This window comes from Phymastichus coffea, unplaced genomic scaffold, assembly GCF_024137745.1.
Source record: "Phymastichus coffea isolate CEN01 unplaced genomic scaffold, Cenicafe_Pcof_1.1 PCOF00108, whole genome shotgun sequence".
In the NCBI taxonomy this organism is placed as follows: domain Eukaryota; kingdom Metazoa; phylum Arthropoda; class Insecta; order Hymenoptera; family Eulophidae; genus Phymastichus; species Phymastichus coffea.
Window position 1 is genome coordinate 715,542 of NW_026706919.1, and position 23,509 is coordinate 739,050.

General features: G+C 54.4%; 3 protein-coding genes across 4 annotated transcripts; 1 reads left to right on the forward strand and 2 right to left on the reverse strand.

Moving 5' to 3' along the window:
* Positions 1 to 227: 227 nt before the first annotated feature.
* Positions 228 to 4,845, reverse strand: LOC131670337 (venom dipeptidyl peptidase 4-like). The gene is made up of 13 exons (XM_058945852.1): positions 4,709 to 4,845; positions 3,776 to 4,000; positions 3,614 to 3,679; positions 3,324 to 3,376; positions 3,054 to 3,250; positions 2,806 to 2,978; positions 2,127 to 2,224; positions 1,834 to 2,060; positions 1,506 to 1,760; positions 1,141 to 1,429; positions 871 to 1,065; positions 628 to 788; positions 228 to 557 (listed from the first exon to the last, which is right to left on the reverse strand). The coding sequence occupies exons 2-13, from the start codon at positions 3,989 to 3,991 to the stop codon at positions 241 to 243; spliced, it is 2,247 nt and encodes a 748-aa protein (XP_058801835.1). The 5' UTR covers positions 3,992 to 4,000; positions 4,709 to 4,845; the 3' UTR covers positions 228 to 240.
* Positions 4,846 to 6,496: 1,651 nt separating this feature from the next.
* LOC131670336 (venom dipeptidyl peptidase 4-like) lies at positions 6,497 to 14,152 on the reverse strand. Of its 2 annotated transcripts, none has more exons than XM_058945850.1 (13): positions 14,096 to 14,152; positions 10,238 to 10,504; positions 10,062 to 10,133; positions 9,921 to 9,973; positions 9,644 to 9,840; positions 9,387 to 9,556; positions 8,831 to 8,931; positions 8,530 to 8,750; positions 8,185 to 8,442; positions 7,803 to 8,091; positions 7,528 to 7,722; positions 7,258 to 7,418; positions 6,497 to 7,016 (listed from the first exon to the last, which is right to left on the reverse strand). In XM_058945850.1, exons 1-13 carry the CDS (start codon positions 14,135 to 14,137, stop codon positions 6,667 to 6,669), a joined length of 2,376 nt encoding a protein of 791 aa, XP_058801833.1. In that variant the 5' UTR covers positions 14,138 to 14,152; the 3' UTR covers positions 6,497 to 6,666. The 2 variants fall into 2 exon arrangements, with proteins under 2 accessions (XP_058801833.1, XP_058801834.1); XM_058945851.1 differs by lacking the exon at positions 14,096 to 14,152 and adding an exon at positions 10,799 to 10,953.
* A 1,054-nt stretch (positions 14,153 to 15,206) lies between these two features.
* LOC131670338 (protein PALS2) lies at positions 15,207 to 23,091 on the forward strand. Its single transcript, XM_058945853.1, has 8 exons — positions 15,207 to 15,543; positions 17,163 to 17,320; positions 20,610 to 20,942; positions 21,046 to 21,282; positions 21,347 to 21,821; positions 21,900 to 22,234; positions 22,625 to 22,699; positions 22,849 to 23,091. Exons 1-8 carry the CDS (start codon positions 15,351 to 15,353, stop codon positions 23,023 to 23,025), a joined length of 1,983 nt encoding a protein of 660 aa, XP_058801836.1. The 5' UTR covers positions 15,207 to 15,350; the 3' UTR covers positions 23,026 to 23,091.
* The last annotated feature ends 418 nt before the right edge of the window (positions 23,092 to 23,509 follow it).

The following is a 23,509-nucleotide window of genomic DNA, read 5'->3' on the forward strand; positions in this document are numbered from 1 at the left end:
GGGCCTGTCGGCGCGCACGCGACGGCGATTCGTTCTCGGGCGCGAGGCTCGCCGAGTGGATCACTCGCGATGGCGGCGCCGCGCGGCGGAGCTGACCTCCGGGCCGCTTGATAAATGCGCTCGATGACGCTGAGTAATGGGCTTCTCAATCGACGAGCTTTATCGGGCTCGCGGGTCTTTGGGCTCGGGGGAGGAGCAAGCAAATTAGTACAGCACGTAGATCGCGAGTCATTATTCTTTTTATTGTCGCAGCTCGTAACCCAGCCACTCGGAGAAGTACTTGTCGAAGGTGGCGTACAGGTGTTTGTACACCCCCTTCAGCGGATGATACTCGTCCGTGTAGTAGAACTGCTCGAAGAGAACGTCCGCCTCGACGAGGGCCTTGCTCAGCGCCATCGAATTCTGCAGGTGGACGTTGTCGTCGCCGCTGCCGTGCACCAGCAGCAGCCTCTTGCCCGCCAGGCTGCTCGCGTCCTTCGTAAGTTGGCTCGCCTCGTAGCCGCTCAGGTTGTCGCCGGCGCTCGGCAGGCCCATGTAGCGCTCCGTGTAGATCGCGTCTTCGAGCACACAGGCGTCCGAGGCGTTAACGCTGGTCTCCGCGAGCGCGGCGTCGACCGTCGGGCTTACCGTAATAGAGCCAGGAGGTGACCGGGCAGACCGAGATGCCGCACTTGAAAACGCCCTCGCGGTCCCTGGCGAGAATCGCCGCCGTGGCGTAGCCCCCGTAGCTCCGGCCCCATATCCCCGTCCTCTCGCTGTCGATCCAGGGGTACGTCTGCTGCAGCTTCCTGAAAAGGCTCGGCCGGCATTGAGCTTGGGCGGGTCGATCGGCGGCCGGCCGGCAGCCTGTCGATCGACCGGGTAACCAACCGGGTAACGCTTATCTGGTCGTCCATCTCGGCACTCCCCAGGCGGCGATAAACCGCGTACAACATCGCGGTGCCCTTGCCGCTGGTGCCGCGCCCGTCGACGAACGCACATATTACTTGGCGCTTCGAGGCCATGTAGTGCTCGAAGCTAATTGCAAACGCGTCGCTGACGGCCTGGCTCTCCGGGCCGCCGTACCTGCAAACAAGCCAAGCATCGTCTCGGTCGCGCTGCGCTTCGTCGCTCGCTGATCAGACTCGAGCGCCAACTGACACTTTCACGACCATTGGGTACTTGTTGCCGGGCTCGAAACTGCTGGGCAGCAGCAGGCGGACCTTGGCGCTGCCCCCGGGCACCGGCACGTCCACGTCCATGGCTTTGGGCAGCGCTCGACCAACGAGCGTCCGGCGCAGCTCCGCGTTGGCGAACCACTCGTGGAGCTGCGCGCCCGACTCGGAGTCGTGGATGCCGACGAAGGCTGGATCCGGGCCGTGGCACGTGAGCGCGTAGTACGCCAGACCCTTGGAGAAGGCCACGCCGCTCACGTACTTGCACGCGTTCCCTGTCGAATACCCCGCGCGCGCGGCGCGCACTCGTCGATTAGCGAGCTCGCAACTCGATTGGCGCGGCGCGCATACCTTCCGGTGTCCGCAGCTCGGCGGTGAGGCACTCGGGCTGGTCGCTCGTCTCGCGAAAGCTCACCCGATACAATTGCTTCTGCGAAGGCTGCCCGGCGGGACTGGCGACGTAGTAGACGACGCCCTTGGCCCCGTCGACGTCCACGATCCTGCAGACCCACGTGGCACCGGGCGTCAGATCGGTCCTGTCCTCCAGTCGGCCGTTCGACATTCGGTAACGCACCACGTGCTTGAACGAGCCGAGACTCTCGTCGCCTGCCTCGACCACAGTGTTTCGTTGCACTTCGAAAGCGTCAAACGTTGGCTTTACGGCCGATTGCTTGCCTACCTGACGGCTGCAGCTCCACGAGAACAAGACAGTCGTTGCACAACTTTGGGGTGTAATAGACGAGATCCCAAAGTAACCAGCCCTCCGGTGACTCCTGGCCCAACAGCAACTTAGATTGGCCGTCCAGCGTGTAAGTGACAATTTGCGATCGATTTTGTACTCTGTTTGTCCAGGTTGCCACGATCGTCTTATCGTCGAACCAGTCGACAGGCCAGAGAATTGGCTCTCTGCAAAGTTAACGTTTGCCCATCAATCGAACGAATGTTTCGACATGAATCCCCATTCGTACTTACGATCCTATCGTGCTCGGAGCTTTCAGCTCAATCAGCGTGGACTCGTCCTTCCTCAGATCCACGAGATTCAGCGTGACTCTCGGTATGGGCGTTCCAGACTAAAGGCCGTATCGGAGCTACGTGAGAACATATCCCAACCGGATTTCATCGCGAATCGCCGAAAAAGAGAAGCCATTTACGTTTATCGCCCGTCGTCGCGGCCAAATTTTATAGCCCGCTCCGAATAGTTTTGCGCCGCTCGAAAAATGCGAAACGAGAGCAGCGCGCTTCGCCGTTAAAATACATCGGTGGGGGGCTGTACGCACGCGGCCACGGCTCTAAAAACTCAGCGTCTCTCTCTCTCTCTCTCTCTCTCTCTCTCTCTCTCTCTCTCTCTCTCTCTCTCTCTCTCTCTCTCGAAAAAAGGGCTTGCGCTCGCGCTCGCCAAGACTTTTATGGCCCGTTAAACTTGTCTGGACAGAGCCGCGAAGCTTATCCTGCGAACTCGCGAATGCGAGCTGGCTGCCAAATTGCCGTCAAATCTCTATGGATTTCTGTTGGCCGTGCTCCCGTTCTAATGACCCAGCTTTCTCTCTCTCTCTCTCTCTCTCTCTCTCTCTCTCTCTCTCTCCTCTCGCCTTTCGTCGACGAGCTCGACCGGAACATCATCCCGCCGATCCGCGGCGCCCTCGCGCATTACCTTCGCGTACTTGTATCTGACTATCTCGGGATACTGGTCGGCCAGGTTTCCTGGGCTGTTGTATCGCGAGATAATCACGTCGTCGACGCTGCTGTCGTCGAAAGTCGGGAAGACGAGGTGGTCGGCGCTCGGCGAAAACCAGAGCACCCTGCTGCGATCCTGGAAGACCTCCTCTGGAAAGCGAGGCGCGACTGATTATAGCCGGGGGGGGAGGCGGACGACTGACGCCCTGTGCCGAGATTGCTCACCACCGTACATCCAGTCGCTGATACCGTTGAACGTTTCTTCGGCTTTGCCGTTGCTCGTGAGCCGTCGCGTCGCGCTGGAGCCGCCGTCGAGCCGCTGATAGTAGACGTCGTTGTCGAGCACGAACGCCAGAGCACTGCCTTGGGGGGCCCAGGCCGCTTCGGCCAGGAGCTGACCGTCGGCCAAGTCCGCAACCCTCCTGCGTGGCGCGACAATAACGCCGATTAATCGTCGTCGTCGGTGAAGCTGAGATCGCGCTGCGCGCAACTTACTTGCTCTTCGCGTGGTAGACGCTGTACTTGCTGACGGGCAGGTAGGAGTGAATCTGCACGGAGCGCGACTGTCAGTGGAATTTTCGACGGGGCCTCGGAAAAGCGAAACGAAAGGACTCGACGCCGGCTCGTGTGCCCGACTTGACGAAATAATTACATCTCGCAGCACGAGCAGTTCGTTCAAAGAGTACTCGAGACTCCATCACTTGGAAATAATCTGGAATCTGGATTTATTCAAATGTGCGTCTCGGTCGTTTCGTTTGACTTGGTCCGGAGGAGAGCAAACTTGCCTTCGTCTCGGGACCCTTGACGAGGAGGTAATTTCGATCGGCGCTGAGGAAGAGCTCGCAGTCTTTCTGCAAAATCAAGAGAGGACAATGAGCGAAAGTGTGGTCGCGTGCGCCTCGCCCAATCGGTTGCCATTTCCAACTTTTTCGACTTGTTCGACTCACGAAAATCGGTTCCTTGGCAATCAGCGTGCTCCTCCTCGTGGTCGCGTCGAATACGAACGCGGATTCGGCGTCCTGGTGGAATATTTCCGTGTCCGATATCCAGACGCCTTTGAAAGAGGTGATCTTACGGGCGTACGATATGACGTCGTCGAGGGACAGGGGCTTTCTCTCCTCGCTGACGGGCCGCTCGGCAGTAACGCGCGACTCGGTGGCCATCGTTGGTTGCTGAAACAAGTTGCGAAAACCCCAACAATTTCTGGCAATTCAATTGAAAACAAGTCGACTGGCATCGACGCGTCACACTTTTGCATTGTACCGCTATACTTTAGACTCATCGCTTTCATTCTTCTCCCCGTGTAGCGTTCGCTACATAGCGTAGCTGTGATAACGCCGTATTTTCGATGAATTCGATTTTCTTTCGACGATTGAATTTTTTTTATCTATATCGACTACAATCTTGTCACGAAAAAGTACCAGCCAACTCGCATTTTGCAAAGCTCGTCAAACGTCGAGTTCATCAGGTAAGTACTTTATAATTACCGCCAGCTTCGTTGAAAGCAGTATGCGTTCCGGTCACGTACCGTAACTTGACAGCATGAATATTAAAGTATAGGGGGAGAACGAAAATCCAAGCTGCTTGTCGCAGTTTGGTGCGAGTTATTTTTATTTTATCGGTTCGCGATAATAATTTTCGATCTTATTTCATTCTTCGATAAATCTACGGCTCTTAATTTAATTTTTATTTGAAAGTGATTGCGCGAGTATGAGCGCAACTACGGGCTTTCCTTTGCCACGTATACCGTAATATCGAAAAAAGACCAGTAGAAGCAGTCCTATTTGTCCTTCTCGTGAGAAAAATCAATCTTTCATTGATCTTCTCTATCAAACAATATCAATATAAGCTTGATGTGGCACTTAGCCTTGCGCACTCACGGTATCTCTTCTGCAACGGGCGTATAGTAAACAATCTCGTACGAACTTGGCACATAAACTCGCACAGTATAATGCAGATCAGGTGACAGCTGACGACCAAACTATGACCAGAGAAAAGAACGAGAACCGCGATTGATCTACGTGTATGTGAACTCGTGAAGTGAACGTTCGCGGGACCGGACCGGGCCCCTCTCTCGATCAAAGCCCATCCTCGATGACCTCTGGCGGGCAGCGCGGGAAATGCTGCAATGTGCGCCGGTTATGTATGATTCAGGCGCAACGAAATCTTGCGATTGGGAGTGATGTGTGATTTGAATGTCGCATAGCGAGTCAACGAGCACAACTGACCGAACGCCGCTCGATGTTTCTCACGAAAATTATTGCCATGGCCACGTACAGACCCGTCGAGGTAATTAGCATTCAATCGACTTATCCGGCTATTTTTTCTTCATTTTTCTATTCACTTGAGACAATTTATAGTCCTCAAAGTTCATCGATAAAAATTTGACGTGAGAACACAGTAAATATAAATTAGAAAATCACTTTTGACCAGTAAATAATTCGGTAATTAGATATGTATGATTAAACACGCTATGTACGCTATCTCGATGTATTCGCTTACGGAATACTGGGACAGAGATCAGATTTAGTTTATTTTACGCAGAAAATAGTTCACATTACATACATATATATATATATATATATATATATATATATATATATATATGAATCGGAACATTATCCAGTGAACGGGTGGATATTGTGGCTTGAATATTGATTATCCCTCTAAAAGAAGAACTACTAAAAGAAGAACTTGTCGAAAGTACGACAGAGATGTTTGTAAACATTGTTACTGAAATGATGCTCAGCCAACGGATAGAAAAACTGTTGAAATAGACAGGAGCATTGACGCGTAACCATCGATTGGCGCAAATGAACGTCATGATCGCCGGTGGCGTGCACAAGCACAAACATTACGTTTAGAAATTTTCGCGCATCGTTTATCGCTCGAGGCTCTTTGGCTTTCTATCCTTTCGAGTTATCGTCTTATATTGCCCCTATAGATCCATACAACGTTCTACACGTATATCGCTTCTCATATAAATGTAAATACAATAAGCGTAAGAGACTGATCGTTCAAGAAAACCGGAGTAACCGTAACATAATCAACAAGAGCTCACTGCAATTCTACATTTGAAGACATTGTTATCGTTTTCTGGACGAATTATTGCTGTAGACTAGCCGCCGCAGCTTTTTCCTCAAATTGCTATCGATCCACGAACATATCTCACGTACCTTTCTGGAATCATCTGAAATACCATAAAAGAAAAGATCGACAAGCTTTATTCTTCCCAACCGTACGGTTGTTTAAACACCGACCTCTCAGCGGTAATTTGGTTTTGCACCTCGGCGTCTCCCAGCTGACGGCAACCAACGTACATCGTCGTTTTATACCTTTGGAGTTGGTGCCACGTCTATCAATAAGAAGTGCACGTATTATCTGTCAGTTTGTCGGCAAATACAAAGCCAACTGAAAATTCATCGATAAATAATTGATTGTTCGGCTCTCCATACCTACGAATTACTTTTACATATATATAGATTTAAGATTTAACCTTTTAAAATATAACGTTGATTGCCTACTTATTTGATTACTTCTCAGAAATTGGTCTTCCAATTTCGAAAAAATCCAGATCTTAAAAATGAAAGCTTAAGTTTGTTTTGAACTTGTGCTCTTGTAAATCAAAAGAATTCAGTGGTAAGCTGAGGAATAACAGCGAAGCCAAGTAAAATCGAGACTGATTTATTTGCATGGATCGATTCGTCAAATTTTCACGGACATAATATACATGAATAATCTAGATCGCACGTAAATTTACAAGTATAATTTCTTTTAAATGCACACTTATTTGCTATCTCGTCTCTCCATGCTTGAAGGTAACAATTTATGCAAGTTCTCAGACACTTCTTCTTCTCCTCCTGCGCTCCTCATCCACGTGGTAGCCCAAGCATTCGGACCAGAATTTGTCTATCGTGTGAACAAGGTGTAGGCCGACGTGGCTTAGGGAATGCACCTCATCGGCATAAAAGTCTTGATTGTACAATATGTCGGTTTCGGCAAGGGCTTTGGTCAGAGCCATCGACTGTTGGTAGTGCACGTTGTCGTCACCCGTGCCATGGATCAGCAGGAATTTCTTGCCTTTCAACTTTTTCACGCGATCCGCAACGACCACGCTACTCGATTCGTAGCCCTTTAAATTGTCGTCGGCTGTCGGCAGAGCCATGTACCTCTCGGTGTAGATCGAGTCTGTCAACAGACGGTATATTGCGAAACGTCGTATATTAAAAACCTCGAGCTTTTCTTATCTTTCGTTGAAAAAAAAGTCTAACCGAAAAGCTAACCGACCGCCTCGGCAATCAAAATTATTCTCAAATTATTGTTCCAAATAGCGAATTGCATATTTTGTTCCGAATTCGAACGAGATTTCGACGTCAAGTTTTTTTTTAACAAGTGAGATATTCGGATGATAAGCGTGGGTTCAATTTACCGTAATAAATCCAATTAGTGACTGGCGCCACGGCCAGTCCACAACTGAATACGTTGTCGTCGTCCTTAGTGAGTACGCTAACCGTGGAATATCCGCCGTAACTCCAGCCCCAAAGAGCGGTCTTGTTGCTGTCGATCCACGGGAATTTGTGCTGCAATTTCCTGCAAAGAGCCAATAGCGACCGCCAGATTTAACGATCAATCCAACAGCGAAAATATCGGCGCAGCCAGTGCACCAGGGACAAGAGCTGCTATCGATCCATCGACGCACTTGGCAACCTCGAGTTGATCTTCCATCTCGGCGCTCCCCAGCTGCCGGTAAACCGCGTACATCATGCTGGTGCCCCGGGTGGAGCTGCCGCGTCCGTCTATCCAGGCGTATATCACGTTCCTGCTGGTCGACAGGTAGGCGTCCAAGCCGAGGGCGAAGTTGTCGATGATCGCCTGAGAGCTGGGACCGGCGTACCTGTAACCGGCGCGGTCAGCTGCGGTCAACTCGCCAATGTCGAATCGAAAGCCATCTGTCGCAATCGGAGTTGCGCTTACACGTTGATGAGCATAGGGTATTTCTTGGACTTGTCGAGGTCCGGGGGCACGAGCATCCTGACTTTGGCGTCGAACCCGTGCGACTCGATGTACAGGTCCATTTGCTTGGGCATTATCCGCGTGGCCAACACCTCCCTGAGTCGATCGTTCCTCGACCACGTGTACAACTCGTGGCTGCCGTCGAGGTCGTACACCCGAATCGTGGCGGGGTCCGGGCCGGCGCACGTCAGCACATAGTGCGACAGGTTCGTCGAGAAGCTTATCGAGTTGGCGTACCTGCACGCGTTCCCTGCGAGCATTCGTCGTCGGTCGATCAGGCCGCGCCGGCAGGGAGGCAACCAGGGAGAAATAAATCGAAAATAACAAATAATATAATCGATACCTTCGGGTGACTTGAACTGGCAGGTAATACACTTGGGCTGCTCCGGCGACTCCTTCGCCAGACCGATCTCGTACAAGTGCTTCTGAGAAGGCTCGCCCGGGGGACTGGCCGTCACGTAGAGCGCTCGCTTCGCCTCGTTGACGCCATGGATGTCGTGCACCCAAAACTCGCCGGGCGTCAGGTCGGTCTCGTGGTCGAGGACGCCGTTGAGAAGCCTGAAGCGGGTCGCGTGGTTGAACAAGCCCAGGCTGGCGTTCGCTGCGGGTGAAAAGGAGGAAAGGATGAATTTGCATCGGACGCTTCGGGAGGACTTGCAGTCGCAGACTAGATAGAAGGTGCACCGACTGACGGACTGCAGCTTGTGAAGAAACACGTAGCTGTCGTGGTGAATGGGCGCCTGGGCTGTGTTGAGCAACCAGCCGCCCTGGGATTTTTGAACCAAGAGAGGCTGCAGTTGACCGGTCAGCGAATAACTGACGAGCTGCGACAAGTTCTGCACTCTGTTCGTCCAGGTGGCCGCCACGGTCTTGGCGTCGAACCATGTGACCGCGAACAGGATGCACTCCCTGTCCAGTCGGTCAATCGCGTCGACACGTTACTTGTAAAGTTGCGAGCGTGTCGCAGTAATAAAAGTAGACAAACTCACGAGCCAACAATGTCGACGGGAGGTTTTAAAGAGATCAGCTTCGAGCCATGATCCGTTAAATCTATCACGTTGAGCGTGACTTGCGGGTTCGTCCTCCCTGCCTGAAACACGCGCAACACGCGCAACACGCGCAACACGCGCAACACGCGCCATTCGATTATTATTGCGAGAAAATCGTTCGTCAATTTTTTTTTTTAGCTTCTTTGCTCATTGCAATTTGAGCGAAATCGCCGGGCAACAGCGGCGACTGATCAATGCGCTGGCTAAACGAGAGTGAAAAGCGCTAGCAATGGCAATAAATAAACAGAGGGCTGAGTAGTCGGGTGCATTTACGAGCTGGCTCGGATCGACAGCACTGCGTCAAAAGAGAACGAAGAGGGAAGAAGAAAGCGAAGCAGACCGGACGCGAGAGTTTTATGGGCCGCTGAAATTGCCGTCGACGCGGCTCTCTAATACATCAACGGGGGCTAAGCTAATTTTTAAACTCGGGCAAACTGAAAAAGGAAATGGATTCGAGCTTGCGAAAGTTTCGCCGGCGAGTGGGCTGGGCGCTCACCTTCGGATATTTGAACCTCTTCTCCTTGGGGTATTGATCTTTCAAGCTGCCGGGCTCGCCGTACCTCGTAATCACCAGTTCGGGAACTTGGCTGTCATTGAACGTGGCGAAGGCTAGGTGCTCGCCATTCGTCGAGAACCACATCGCTCGGTCGGTGCCGTAAACTTCCTCTGCGCCAAGCACGGGCAAAAGTCGAGTTTTAAGCACTTAGAGCCGAGAACGAAAATAGGAGGGAAATCGAGCGACCGGGCTCGTACCTTCGTACACCCAGTCGGGCATTCCGTTGTAAACGACCTGCGGCTTGCCGTCGAACGTCAGTCGGCGCGTCTCCTGCTCTTTGCCGCTCACCTGGTGGTAATAGACGTCGTTGTTCAAGACGTACGCCAAGGCGCTGCCCTGCGGCGCCCAGAACGCCGTGGACAATAGCTGACCGTCGGCCAAGGCAGTCACTGTCCTGCGAACAAGCGGAATCATTTTACCGGTCGGCTCGCCCGAGCCCGAGTGCCGATCGGTCGGCCGAGCGTCTCTGCTTACTTGGACTCGATGCTGTAAATGCTGTATATACTCAAAGCCGAGTGCCTGTAGACCTGAAATCAAAATATGCGGGAGCGTTGAGCGGCGGTCATTGAATAAGTCATTGAATAATTGTGTAAAATAATCGTGGGCGTCACTCACGTTCTGCGTGACGTTGCGTACGAGCACGTAGTTGTTGTCGGGCGAGGTGAAGAACTCCAGGCCGAGCTCCTCCTGCAACAGTCGAGTCGCGCGAGCGCTACAGCCCCACTGCCGTGGGCAATTTCAAGGTGACGCGTCCCGGAGCGGCGTCCATTCGCGCGTTCTATTATACTCACGAACAGAGCGTTCTTCGCGATTTGTTGGGTCTTCTGCGTGGTCACGTCCAACTTGACCAGGAACTGGTCGACCCTGTAGAAGATCTCCGTGTCGGACATCCAACTGCCGTTGAACGAGTCGCTTCCGAGGGCGTTCATCAGCACGTCGTCCAGTGTAATCGGCTTCTTCGCTCCGGACGCCTCGTTGTTCGGCGCCGGCAGCGGCTCGGCGGCGGATGGCGCGCACGTCCACAGCATCAGCTGCGCGCACAGCAGCAGCCCGTACACCTGCCGAAGGCGCCAAATCGAGCTTTGCTTGAAATTTCTCAGGGTTCGCGACAGCGAGCGCCAAATTGGCAGAGGTCCCGCGCGCTGCCGCCGCTGCCGCCGCTGCCGCCGCTGCCGCCGCTATCGTTCCGGCGGATCTCGAACGATAAAGCTACTTGGACGCTCGGCCCGGACGATTATTACTTGACGGATGCGCGCTTAGCCATGTGCCAACCTTGCCGACTACGAGACGACAGGGGCGCGCGTACAACAGGTGAGACAATTGAAAATGAAGCGCCAAAGCCGTAAACTCACCTCTGCTCGGATCATGCTTGCAAGCTCGTGGCGGGTACGTATAAGCGGCGCGGAATCACGGCGTGGAACGTCTATATCGCTGCCAGGGTCCGCGTGCCTCTTTTATAGCGACACCAACTCGGCCGTTCCGTGCTCAGCCGCGTTATCTATCCAGTATGAACTCGTGACTGCCTTTTACGGGCGCAATTGTACACAAATAACGGCCTCCTCGCTGCTGCTTCTTCTGCCTCCGCTTCTTCGCCTTTCCCGCTCCAAGACAATCGATCGCTTTCCCGCTGCGTTCGCTTGCGCTACCTCCGAGACCTGCCTGAGCGCGCAGATTATTCATCTCGCTTTGTCCGTTGACCTTTCTTATCTCTCTAGACCTTATAACGCTTCTTTCTGGCAAACTAACGTTTCTTTCTTGCTTCACCTGTCGATATTCATCGCTTTGACGGATACTTTCCGTCTGCATTTTTCCGATTTCCCGAACCGTTTGTCTACAACAATTCTATGAGACACTCAATTCCAGTAGGATCTCATTTGTTCGTTCGCTATTTTACTGTGATGACGCTCGAATCAAGCTTCAAATTTGACGTCTAGTAGAAAGTTGTCGGCGTGCGAAACGTCCACAGCGAGAGTGAGTGAGAGAGAGAGAGGAAGAAAAGGACGACGACAAGCCAATTGTTACGTGATGACTGAATGGAGATGACGCATTACATTCACTTTGCGTGGGTATCTGCTGCAATGGCAGATAGACGCGGGAAACAAGCTGATTTTTTCAGGACAGAGATGCTAAACGTTGCGTTAATGCGCTTCTTTCTCGTACGTATAGTGATTATTAATCTGGATGATCCAGAGCTTCATCTTTTATCACAGTTTGCCTGAGTGATGTTTACAAAGATTATGAAAATATGGAAGAATTGCTTAATCTGCCTACTTTAAAATATAAATACTAGGAGTCACGCCAGTGTAAATTTGTAATTCAAATTTTAGTCAAAGACATAATAATATCATATATGCCTTTAGCGCGAGTTTTAATGCTAGAAATTGCTTTGTAATATGGAAGAGTAAGTGACACTGGTTCGGATCAATTCAGAAAAGCGACGAAGCATCGACGATATATTTTCAAGATATTAAAAATAATCGAAACGATGTGGAATTTTATCCGGCGTAGGATACATTTTTATGATAGCATCGATAGTCCTCCCGTTAAAAGAGCTAAAATTCTAGGAGAATCAAGCGCATGGAACTATTAATGTATATGGGAATGTGCGTTTGTTGTGTAAATTAATTGTTAAAAACCTACCATTATATTATATTTATATTATGTGATAATGCTGTGTTACATTACAAATGATGTTTACAGAGTTTCATTTGGCATTTAAAAGATAATTATAATATTTATAGAATTCAAGAAATATCATTTCTCCTTTAGATAAATACTTCCCAATTTTTCCTCGAATGAAAAATTTCACTTTTAATTTTTCGTTACTTCGAAAACTTTCTTCGTGACTCTGTAATTTTAAGCAATTAAAATTTCTTTCTCTCGCTATGTGGTATCAAATTAAAAAACGAATGATTAATTTATTTTAATTTGTTCCCGAGAAAAGATTCATCCTAGTTGCGACATCGATTTTGAAGAGCGAAAACAAGGTTTTTCAAACGCGCTGCCTCCCAAGATTGCTTCCCTCGACTTTTAGTCGCGCCGCGACTCACCGAAAAACCAAGTGGCTCACCGACTTTTGACAATATTTTTCCCAGAAGCAAAATAATTATATCTAGAAAACGACTTGGCCTGTTGGTGATTATAGTATTATTTTGTACCGTTACCAACATAAATTGTTTAACAATCGGCCGTAAAATTAGACAGTCGGTAACTGTCGTTTTTCAACGAATTTGAACGATTTATTCTTAAATTAAAGCTCTTTAATAATCTTTACAAATATCCCAAAATATTACGACATCTTCAATTCCTATATTCAATTTTGCAACTAAGGCTTAAAATAAAATAACAATTCTACAGGTTGCAATTTTGAAATTTTTTGAAAAAAATTGTAGATTTCAATATAGCATCGTGAAATCTACAATCAAAAATTAAATATGTTTAAGTTAATTTGTTTTATAATGCCGTAATTCATAAGATATTAAATAATGGCAAGAAATCATATGAAATTATTCTCGCAATAATATCTTTATTTGTTCATAACTTTTCATTTAGTCAATGTTATTTTGTGCTTGGGGTTCGTTTTGTAGGTCTTGCGAAAAAGGAAAAAAGTCAGTTTCAACGTTTTCTTGTCTAAATAAACAAATAAAAGTTATGAGCGAAAAACGTGAAATTTCTACAATTAACCAGCCCGTAAACGATGTTCCAGTCATTTTCATGAGCATGGAAAAAATGAGTTTTTTATAAGCTACGTTTGGCATCTATCCTCAAAAAACCAGCTTGCTTAAACGAAAACACGTTCAATTCTTATTTTCCAGGCTACAGAGCGGTGCGACGGCACATACACGTTTCTATCACTGGATGGCGGAGGGGGTGGCGCGGCCAAACTCCTATCTCCTTCTTCTATTATTGTCAGCGCCGCGTGCACGTTTTTCGCCCATTACCGCTTGTCACGTCGTTGCTTCGCGAATGAATTTATTGGCGGTCGCTCTATTCTCAGCTCTCTCGCGCGGAAGCTCGTCTGATTTGTTAAGCGCTCTCTCTCTCTCTCTCTCTCTCTCTCTCTCTCTCTCTCTCTCTCTCTCTCTCTCTCTCTCTCCTTTCTCTGTCTATCTATCTATCTCTCACCATTTCGCAGAGCTATCGCCGGCAATTTGCAGGCATCGGTAAGAATAATAAGCTTCGCTTCGCTATGCATCCTCGAAAGATTTGGATCCGTTCGCAAAGTCGACTACTCGGCAAGCGTGTGAAAATGCAGCGTCGAAGCCTGCATTAATGCATTTAATTCCGATGGGGAAAAAAATTTTTAAATTCCAGTGCTGACACCTACTCTCCCGGTGAGAAAGCAATGACGGCGAGGCGATAAGCGACGTTCCCTACCTTGCCGCCGCTGCTCGTAACGTCGTCGCGACCCGCTGGCCGACCCCATACCTATATAAACACCGTTTATCAGCGATCCGCTTTTCCTTGTACCGAGTGCTCGGTGCGTCACAAGTTCCGCGCGCGACAGAACGACAAAGCAATATTACATTTACCGAGATAAAAAAAAGAAAAAACTGAAAATGAAATAACGGAGCAGGAGGGAAAAATGAGATCGAAAAAGTCTTTCGGTTAATTTTAACGCCAGGCCTAGCGGAATGAAACGGATATACCTTTATTAAAAATAGCCGAAGAGACAGCAGCGTTGAAGGCATTGTGCCGAGCTGCAAGCTTCCACGTGATTCGAAGATCTATAAATAACGAGGCGCTCCGTGTGCCGTCATTCCGCCGAGAGCTTTTGATAAACTGCGCCCGTCTCCACTCTTAACCCATTCCCGGCGTAATCTCGCAGAGATCTGCAGTTTCGGTTATGCAAATACGCGTACCACTCTCCCTCCCCTCTGTGACGAGTTTCGACGGGTGATCCACGGCAGAAACCATCGCCAAGGAAACCAAACGAATTGGAATCGTGCGTTGGAAATACGCGACGTTTTATCGACGCACTTTTACGAAGTTTTTTTTTATTGGGGGGGGGGGGGGTGGCTGCGACAATCATCGATGTAGCTCGCGAACGAAGCACAGATTGCATTACGTCTCACTCGTAGTACCTTTCAAACAGTGAAGCTGGACAAACAAATTGGCGAATTTGAAAGTGATCTGAAAAGTCTATGTTTGAATTCTTATAACTGTGGCTTAGATCTAGAGGAGCCAATAAATCACTGGAAATCATACGCTGACTGACATTTCCAGGCTGACACGGATTTTCGAAATTCGACAACAACGAATATATCAAAGTGTTTTGACATTTGCATTAGAAAGTGGACTATATTCTTGCCAAAACATTTGGCGGGGCAATCAGAACGTTATTTTTGACTTTGAGTTAGCGAGACAGATATATATATATATATATATATATATATATATATATATATATATATATATATATATATATATATATATATATATATATATACATATAAGTTAATTGGGGACGTTCTAGAAGGACGTTCTAAAAGCGCGTATGAGGAGGAATCGGCGAGGGCTCGTCCTGGAAGTGCAAATCGTGAGCATGCAAACGAAGGTGACTCCCGGCGGAGGGCCGCGAGGATGCATAGCAACGGCAGTCGGTGCGGGGTGCGCAGGGCCAAAGTGTCGCGTGCCCGCAGCAGTTAGAACGGGCGCGCGGCGCATGGCGTTTCCATGGCGAGCGCGCGGCTTGTATAGCTGCGCGGTGCGAGCTCGGCACGCGATAGCGCCGGCCGTCCGGAAACGCGAATCTAGTCGTTAACTCGCCGCCGCGGCCGGAGCAGCTCGCTCGCAGATGTATCGATCGGGTCGGCGGCGACGACGACCACGACCACCACGATTGCGCGTGTTGGCAGACCGCCGCCGCGGGAGCACAAGGATGCTCACCTGCGAACGCGAGCGATGACGGCGAGGCGCTCGCGAAGCTCCGAGCTTGCCGAGCGCAAGACCGTCTGTTGGCCGGACCAGCTCGTCGTCGCCGGGCCCGGCGCGCCTTCGTCCAGGACCTCCAACAAGTCCAACAAGCTATGCGACTATAGACTCACCGACGGCGCTCCTGCGCTGCGGGCTTGCCGATCTCTCGACTGCGCCGGCGGTGAGTGCTTTTCTCCCCGCTACCCTCGACGTTCGCTTCCGGAGCGACTTTGCCGAATCGCTCAATTGTCGTCGCCGAAGAAGCGATCGCGGATTGTTTATACTCTTTCCGAACGTGTTATTAAACAACGTCTTGCCAACACAGACGGGGCAAGGGGGATAGGCAGCGAGTCTCTAGCGGAAAACTATTTCTAGTCAGGATGTTTAATCCGAAGCTATAAATCATACTTGGCGCGGCCTCGCGTTTGCCCAGCAAACGTCATCGCGAGAGCACTGAAGAGCGGCGGCTCATCAGAGTAGGCCGTAATTATTGTACGGTGATTGTCTTGAAGCTCGTCAAGCCACAGGGTGGGAGTTGCACTTTTGCATGCGCACGTGCTCGGATCCATAAAGACTTGTCGTGCGCCGTGTAGACGGCGGTTGCTTGCTCGCGCGAACGAGAGACAGAGAGAAAGAGAGAGAGAGAGAGAGAGAGCGCGCGCGCGAGCTTTTAATACCAATGTCGAGCTTTCATTTTCTCCCTCTCCTGCGCGCGTGCGAGCGAAGCCTAAGCAGCTGGCCAGCTGCCGCCGCCGGCAGTTTCGCCGGCAGTCATAACAAGACAGCCGCCAACGATCGACTGGCCGACCGCGCGCTCTCTCCTCCGTCGCGAGGCGGCCAGTAGGCTTCGATCGCGAGCGCGACCGTGGCGAACGAGGCGAGACAGAGTGGAGCGAGGTGCAGCGCCGCGATCCGCGGGAGACAGAATGCAGGCCGATCGGCCGCCGGTCGAGTCCGGAGGCGCGAGCTCGTGAAGCGGCGGAGGTTGTCGGGCGCGACCGCGTGGCGTCGCTCGCCGAGCGGTGGGGGCCGGGCCCCGCGTGCTCCGCTCGCCGCGGCGCGCTCCGCTGCGGCGCAGACCGCGGCCGACAGCGGGCCGCCCCTCGGCCGCAGGACACACGGCTCGCGTCCGCGCAGTGCCAGCCATGCGGCCCCGCGCCCTCTGAACAAAGAGGATCCAGGCGACGATGGTGTTCCTGGGGAAGAAGCGGCCGGAGCGCCGGCTGCTGGCCAGCAGCGAGGCCGTGCAGCGGGACCTCGACAAAGTCGCCCACTACGATAACGGTACGTCCGTCGCTCTCGGCACCTGCCCGCCGCTGGGCCCCTTTCTCCCGCGGCCGGCGCGCTGCCGAACGGACCCGACGCCGCGGGCGATCGCTGCGAGGGGGGACTCGCGTCGCGCCCCGCTCTCGCTCCCGACGCGTTCGCGCAACGTTTCTCGTTCGCGCGGCGATTAGCTGGTCGGCGCGAACGTGGTTAGCGCGAGCAGCGCGACGAGCTTGCGGAGCGCGGCCGACCAAGGGGGAGGACGGCGGCGCGCGGAGCCAGTCGACGGAGGACGATCGCGCGGACGTGACGACAGGCCGTGCCAATCGAGCGCCAAGAGTCAAGTCGCCCGACGGTCGCGCTTGCACCGGTGGCGCGATATACGCGCGACCACCACCTGTAGCTGCGATTATTGATCGCGCGGCCGCGTACTCGGGCGCCGTTTGCCACGCCCGAGAAAGATACAGACAGACGGACAGAGATTTTCACCGAGCTACTCTAACGCGGCTGTCCGCCACTTTGTTCATGTTACAGCCGCTTTTATGCGTTCCCGCGACGGCAGCGATGGGATCGCAGAGGCGCGCGACGAGCAGCGCGCCGACCGCAAGGCAGTCCTGCCCGCGGCCCAAGAAACGGATCTGATATTCCTCGACGCCTTCATCGGGGACCCTCTAGTCAGGTCGTTCATGCAGGTGAGAAGTCGATCGCGACTCGGGCACTGGAGCGAGGTTGGCCCTGGGAAATCGATGGCAGAATAACTTTTATCGCTTGCCGGCGCGGCCCGCAAAGCGTAAACTTTTACGGTCTCACAGGGCGAACGAGCTGGGGTGCTTCTTTTATTTCCAAAGTGTCCGCGCGGAATTATTCATTCCACGCTCGGATCAAATTCAACGAAAGCCACTCCGTCTCCTTCCACTTTTCTCGCGACCGTGCGATTTCGCTGAAATATCTTCGTGCGTAAGGAAATCGAATGGCATCGACGTAAAGCCAGTCCGATTGCGCTCGCGGCACTCGCGATAAACGAGCCGGTGAACGCTGTGAGCGCCGTCGCAAGCTCTCGGCGCATTACGTCATGGGGGGGGGGGGGGCTCAGCCGTCGGCGACGTCACGAATCATCGAAAGGAAAGCTCGCTCGATCTGCGACACAAGACGCGCGCACGCGCTCGGATATTGTTCGCGTTATTAATAGAACCATCGGAAATATTCGCAAGCTCGGCGCCCGCTGACGTTGCGGCTGCCTGGGGGCCGCGCGCTCGCGTCACGCGCACAACAGCAGCCAGCTGTTTACTGCCGCGTAAACGCTCGAGGGTGCCATAATATTATGAGCAACGTGGCGAGCTTTGGCATCCAAACGCGTGCCCGCACACTGACGGGCCGAGCGTCGCTCCGCCCGCCACTCGCAAGTTCACGCGACGAGCGGAGCTGTTCGCCGGATATGGGCCTTCGCTTCGCGACCAATTCGACGGGCGATCGCGAGCATTGCGCTTGGACGAATTTGCCTGTCGGCGTTCTCTTCAGTATTCTCGGAATGAAGCGAGCGACAATTATAAATAAACTGTTTGTCACGGCGGTCCGCTGCGACCACACGCGTATTTCCATCGTTGCACAAGAGTTCGTCGACACTCGCGCAGTCCAAATGAACGTCGCTGAATATCGCTGAAGAGCGGCTCATATAAATAAACGCACGCCTGTAAGTTTTTCTGAAGTTTTCTGCGAAGCGGTCATTTATTTTCGCGCGGAAAACCTTTGAAATGCGATGCCGAGCGCGAGCGCGCTTCGCGGCGCCCGCTTCTCGCGAGCGAACGCCGACGCGGACATAATAGCGGAAGATTTGACAAGCGACCCCCGCTTCCCGAAATATCGGGATCGTCGAAAAATCGCCGGTGGATAATTGCCGCGGGTTCGTGCGCTCGTCCGGCGTCAAACGAGCCAAAACGAAGATCCGAGCGAGCATTCGCGCAGCGACAATCGATCGACGCTCCAGATTGACGCGCGTGACCACGAGTTCTCGAGCGCGCTCCGTCGTCGTACGCGACACTGCGAGGCGACGAGCGCGAGCCGGCCTTGCCGCGACAAGGGCAGCGGGTGCCAATTAGCCGCGCAGTGTGTCGGAGCAGCGGCACACTTCGGCCCACGCGATCGCACGGAAAACGACGAGGCCGGCTCGGCGGCGGCTATCGATTCGCATAAATATAACCACGGCTCGCGAGCTCCTCGTAGTCCTCCTCGTAGTCGCGTCGAGCGAGAGGGCGGCCGGGGGCCGGGGAGTCCGTCCGGCCCTCCCGCGTGCCACGCGAACGTTCGCGCCTCGAAGCTCGCGTGGCCGCGGACCGAACGGGACCTGGGGGCCGCGCCACGGGGGGAGCGCGGTCGACGCTGTCGCTCCGGATTTACGGATTCGTCGGCCGCGCGTGCTATCGTTTTCCGAAATTCAGATCCGCAGCCGACTGCGGCGCGGCGGTCGACGCCGCCCAACCCACGCTCGCTTCGCCTCAACGACGCGACGCAGCCCGACGGATTATTATTACAGAGGAGAGCCGTGGAGCAGCGCGCGTGCGGCTGCCTCGCTGTCAATTTGACTTACGGCGGGCTTTCGTATTCCCGACATTCGTAGCTCGGAATGCGAGGATCGCATTCTATTCCCAATGGTTCGGCTGGTCAGGGACCAGGTAGCCGATATATATTTAACGTCCGTCCGGTTCTGTTATTGAGAGAACGTCGGCACGCGCGATTCGTTCGGCTGCGCTGGAGCTGTCGTCGACGTCGTCGTCGTCGTCCCACTTGCCGAAAAACCTGCGTCCGGTGCACTTCCAGCCGAACAGCCGAGCTCGGAGAGGCGTCTCGCCAGTTGGACGCGATCGGGCGTGGGCGCCGCCGCGCGGAGCCGTGCGGCCGAAGCCACGAGAGCGAGGCCGGCGGCCCCGTCGAGCGAGCGCTCCCGCGAGTCGCGTTACGCGCGGGCTCGGCTGGCTCGCGCAGTGCACGACAAAAGCGAGTCCAGTGTCGGCCTCGAGTAAGCCAATCCCACCGCGCGGCGCCTCGCGAAACTCCGTCGGGCACACGCGAAAGCGGACAGCGCGCTCGATAATTCGCGTCGGGAGCGCGGCCAGCACGCGTCGAGGTGCAGCCGCAAGACGCCGAACGAGGGCACGCGCACCGAGGTACCAACGAGGCGCTTGGCCCGCTCCACTTTCCGCCCGGCGGCGTCTCCTCTGTCGCTCCGACGTCGATCGCGCGCGCGCCCAATTTCGGCTCGCGTCGATACGAGCGCTCCGGCGGGCGCGCGCTGGCCGACGGCTGCGAGCCGCGTCGGAGCGTCCGATCGATGGCTGCGCTGCGACTGCGGCTACGGCCCTGGGGCCCCGTCGGCCGCTCGGCGCGCGAGTCGAGCCGTCGCGGAGACAATCGAGGCGGGAGAGGGGCCCCCACCCGCGCCGGCCGTGAGTCGCGGGCAGCCTACGCGCAGGAGAGGCCCCTCCGAACGTAGGCGCGGCCCAAGCGCAGGCGAAGCGCTGGCCCGCAGTCGCGCAGTCGCGCAGTCGCGCAGTCGCCCAGTCGTGCAGTCGTGCAGTCGTGAAGCGTCGCGCGAGCCACACGAGGACGCCGCCGCCGCCGCCGCCACCGCCGCCACCGCCGCCGCTCCGAGACGCGATCGATACTCCAGCTGGTGCGCGCTAGCAGCCACTCGTGCCTCCGCAGTGCCGCAGGTGAGTCCGGCTGAGCGTCCCCGCGCCGCCGCGACCCGCGCCACGCAGCCCAGGCGCACGGGCGCGGCCTGCGCTGCGAGGTTAACGGTCGCTGGCCGCTCGCGCGCGCGCGCGCGCGCCTGCGCGCCGAGGACCGTCCTCGGCCGGGCCTGTCGCTCGCTCGCCGCCGCTAATTGCCGCGCCGCGACATTCCTCTCCGGTTACGAAGCGCCAGCGCGCCGCGCCTCCGCCGCGCTCCGCCAGCGAGCGCCGCGTAACCCGAGCGTGTCCGCAGGTGCAGGAGCGCCCGGAGCAGCCGCCGAAGCACGCGAGCCCCGCGTGCGCGTCCGTCCGGGAGACGCTGCAGCAGGTGACGCGGGCCCTCGAGCCCTCGCGCAGCCCCGAGTCGCGCGAGCTGCTGCTGCTGCTGCGTGGCCGCCAGCTGAGGAGCCTGCTCGAGACGCACGACGCGGTGGTCGCCGCCAGAGTCGCCGACGCCGAGCTCGCGCGCGCCCAGGGCCGAGCCCGCGGGCGGCCGCCCCTCTTCGGGAGCATGCCGAGCAGCGAGGAGGCGCTCACCGAGGCCGTGAGGATCGTCGGCCTGCTGAGGCAGCCCGACGAGCCGCTGGTAAGTGGTCCGCGGTCCGCGCTCGGCCCGGCGCTCGGCCCGGCGCTCGGCCCGGCGCTCGGCCCGGCGCTCGGTCTCTGACGCTCGCCACCTCGGCTCGCAGGGCCTGACGATACAGGTGGACGAGAACCGCAACCTCATCATCGCCCGGATCCTCGGCGGCAGCACGGCGGCCAAGCAGGGCCTGATGCGGCCCGGCGAGGTGATCCTCGAGGTGAACGGCAAGAGCGTGCACAGCCCGGACGAGCTGCAGCAGGCGATCCAGGAGGCCAAGGAGAACCTCACGCTGAAGCTCGCGCCCGGCCTCGCGTCCGACGACCCCGGCAGCGTCAAGCCCACGGTGAGTGGCGCGCGCGTCCGCGGGCGCGCCGGCCGAGACTCGAGCCCGTCTGTCTGTCCGACAGAGCTACATGCGCGCGCTCTTCGACTACGAGCCGGCCGACGACAGCCTGCTGCCCTGCCGCGAGATCGGCCTGGCCTTCCGGAAGGGCGACATCCTGCAGATCGTCGACCAGGCGGACCCCAACTGGTGGCAGGCCCGCCGCGTGGAGGGCAACAGCCTGGGCGCCCTGGGCCTCGTCCCGTCGCTCGAGCTGGAGGAGCGCCGGAAGGCCTTCGTCCCGCCGGAGGCGGACTTCGTGCACAAGATCAGCATCTGCGGCACGCGCATCTCCAAGAAGAAGAAGCGCAGGATGTACCAGTCCAAGTCGAACGGCGAGTTCGACAACGCCGAGCTGCTGCTCTACGAGGAGGTGGCCAGGATGCCGCCGTTCAGGCGCAAGACCCTCGCGCTCGTCGGGCCCAGGGGCGTCGGCAGGCGCACCCTCAAGAACCGGCTGATCAACAGCGATCCCGACAAGTTCGGCACGATCGTGCCTTGTGAGTTGACGCGGCGACGGCGGCGACGGCGGCGACGGCGGCTCGGCCAGTAACGAAAGACTCCTTGTCCCACCGCAGTCACGTCGCGGCCGCCCCGGGTGCTGGAGGAGAACGGCAAGAGCTACTGGTTCACGGACCGCGAGGCCATGGAGCGCGACATTCGCGAGCACCGCTACCTCGAGTACGGCGAGCACGGGGGCAACCTGTACGGCACCAAGCTCGACTCGGTGCGCGAGCTCATCCGAGCCGGCAAGATGTGCGTGCTCGACTGCAGTCCCGCCGCGCTCAAGATCCTCCACAACAGCACCGAGTTCATGCCCTACGTCATCTTCATCGCCGCCCCGGGCATGGAGCAGCTCAAGTCGCTCTACGACTTGGGCAGGTCCACCGGGGCCAGCAGCCGAAATCTCACGGTACGTTCGGCCCTGCAGCCTCCGCCGTCCTTGCTGCCTTGGCTGCTAGGCTTTCGCCGAGTAGAGTCCCCTTCTGCCCCCTTCTGCCCCCTTCTGCCCCCTTCTGCATTTGTGTATCGTGTATGGACCTACGAGTAATTTCACCTTCCTAACGAGTAGAATATTTTGTGTTCGTAGCCCGTGAGACGTTGCGACATTTCATACTCGAAGGCTGACTCATTAGAATTTTAATGCTCAGCGTGTCGCTCGTTAACTTGATATTTCGTTGTTACTTTCAGAACTTATTTTACGAGCATACCCACACGAGTCTACGACCATCATTTTTATATTTTATTTCTCACCTTTGGTTTTCCTTTGTCATGTAATGTCATTTGTTGTTGGCCTTGCTAGTTTGATCGCCAGAGTTCCATCAGGTACAGCTCGAGACGCGCTAGAACCCTGGAGTCCTTGGCGTCCTTGTACGAGGTTTGTATTTTGCACGTTGCTCTATTATTTTCCAACGTCCACTCGATGTTGCATCATACGACGTGAAATATTCGAAAAACATTAGATATTTCTTTGTTTACGTGAAATTTATTTCTCGACGTTTAATCTAATGATAATCGTTCGCTCAGGAGGACGACTTGAAATCAACCTTGGAAGAATCGGCAGCCCTGCAGCGAGCTTACGAGAAGTACATCGACTTGGTGATCGTAAACGAGGACTTTGACCAAACTTTCCGCCAGGTTGTAGCTGCTCTCGACGCCTTGGCGAGCGAGGACCAATGGGTCCCTGTCAACTGGATCTACTAATTCAGCTTATTTTATACCGATTCCTGTATATAACGGGCAGAGGCAGGCATTCCGCTTTCGTCGATATATATTCTTTTTTCTTAATACCAACACGCCTCTGTCCCCCTTTCCGCTCTTTCCTCTTTCTTTGGCAAATTCAAGTTTACATTTTGACGAGCGGTTTTGTCATCGTCGCCCTTTTACTTCTCATTCGATCGCGCGATCGTTACGTGTAGATGAAGCTCGCGACTGCGAGGATTATTATTAATTACTAGTTTTCTTTTCATCAGAGCGCCGTCCATTTATTAATTATAAGTTTCGCCGAAGATTTCACGCGAGTCGAGTGAATCTTTTATCGATATTGTTTCTTTTTTCTCTTTCCTCCTATCGGATGTCTATCTTCTTACTTGTTTGTACATCTCTCGATCGTACTAGCCCAATTATGATGCACCAATTAGATAGCGGCACGCGCTGCCTTAAAAAAACAAACCAATTGCTCGTGCTA

What these genes read in the sequence shown, in the direction of transcription:
- LOC131670337 (XM_058945852.1), bottom strand. Translation starts at nt 3,991, where the DNA reads ATGGCCACCGAGTCGCGCGTTACTGCCGAGCGGCCCGTCAGCGAGGAG. An exon ending in GCTCCGAGCACGATAGGATC is followed by an intron (nt 2,061 to 2,126) that starts GTAAGTACGAAT and finishes TTAACTTTGCAG; the next exon opens with AGAGCCAATTCTCTGGCCTG. An exon ending in CGAGCTGCGGACACCGGAAG is followed by an intron (nt 1,430 to 1,505) that starts GTATGCGCGCCG and finishes GGTATTCGACAG; the next exon opens with GGAACGCGTGCAAGTACGTG.
- LOC131670336 (XM_058945850.1), bottom strand. Translation starts at nt 14,137, where the DNA reads ATGCCTTCAACGCTGCTGTCTCTTCGGCTATTTTTAATAAAG. An exon ending in TTCGGCTATTTTTAATAAAG is followed by an intron (nt 10,505 to 14,095) that starts GTATATCCGTTT and finishes CGCCTTCGGCAG; the next exon opens with GTGTACGGGCTGCTGCTGTG. An exon ending in CCAGTTCAAGTCACCCGAAG is followed by an intron (nt 8,092 to 8,184) that starts GTATCGATTATA and finishes GAATGCTCGCAG; the next exon opens with GGAACGCGTGCAGGTACGCC.
- LOC131670338 (XM_058945853.1), top strand. Translation starts at nt 15,351, where the DNA reads ATGACGGCGAGGCGCTCGCGAAGCTCCGAGCTTGCCGAGCGCAAGACC. An exon ending in GTTCGGCACGATCGTGCCTT is followed by an intron (nt 21,822 to 21,899) that starts GTGAGTTGACGC and finishes GTCCCACCGCAG; the next exon opens with TCACGTCGCGGCCGCCCCGG. An exon ending in CCTTGGCGTCCTTGTACGAG is followed by an intron (nt 22,700 to 22,848) that starts GTTTGTATTTTG and finishes TCGTTCGCTCAG; the next exon opens with GAGGACGACTTGAAATCAAC.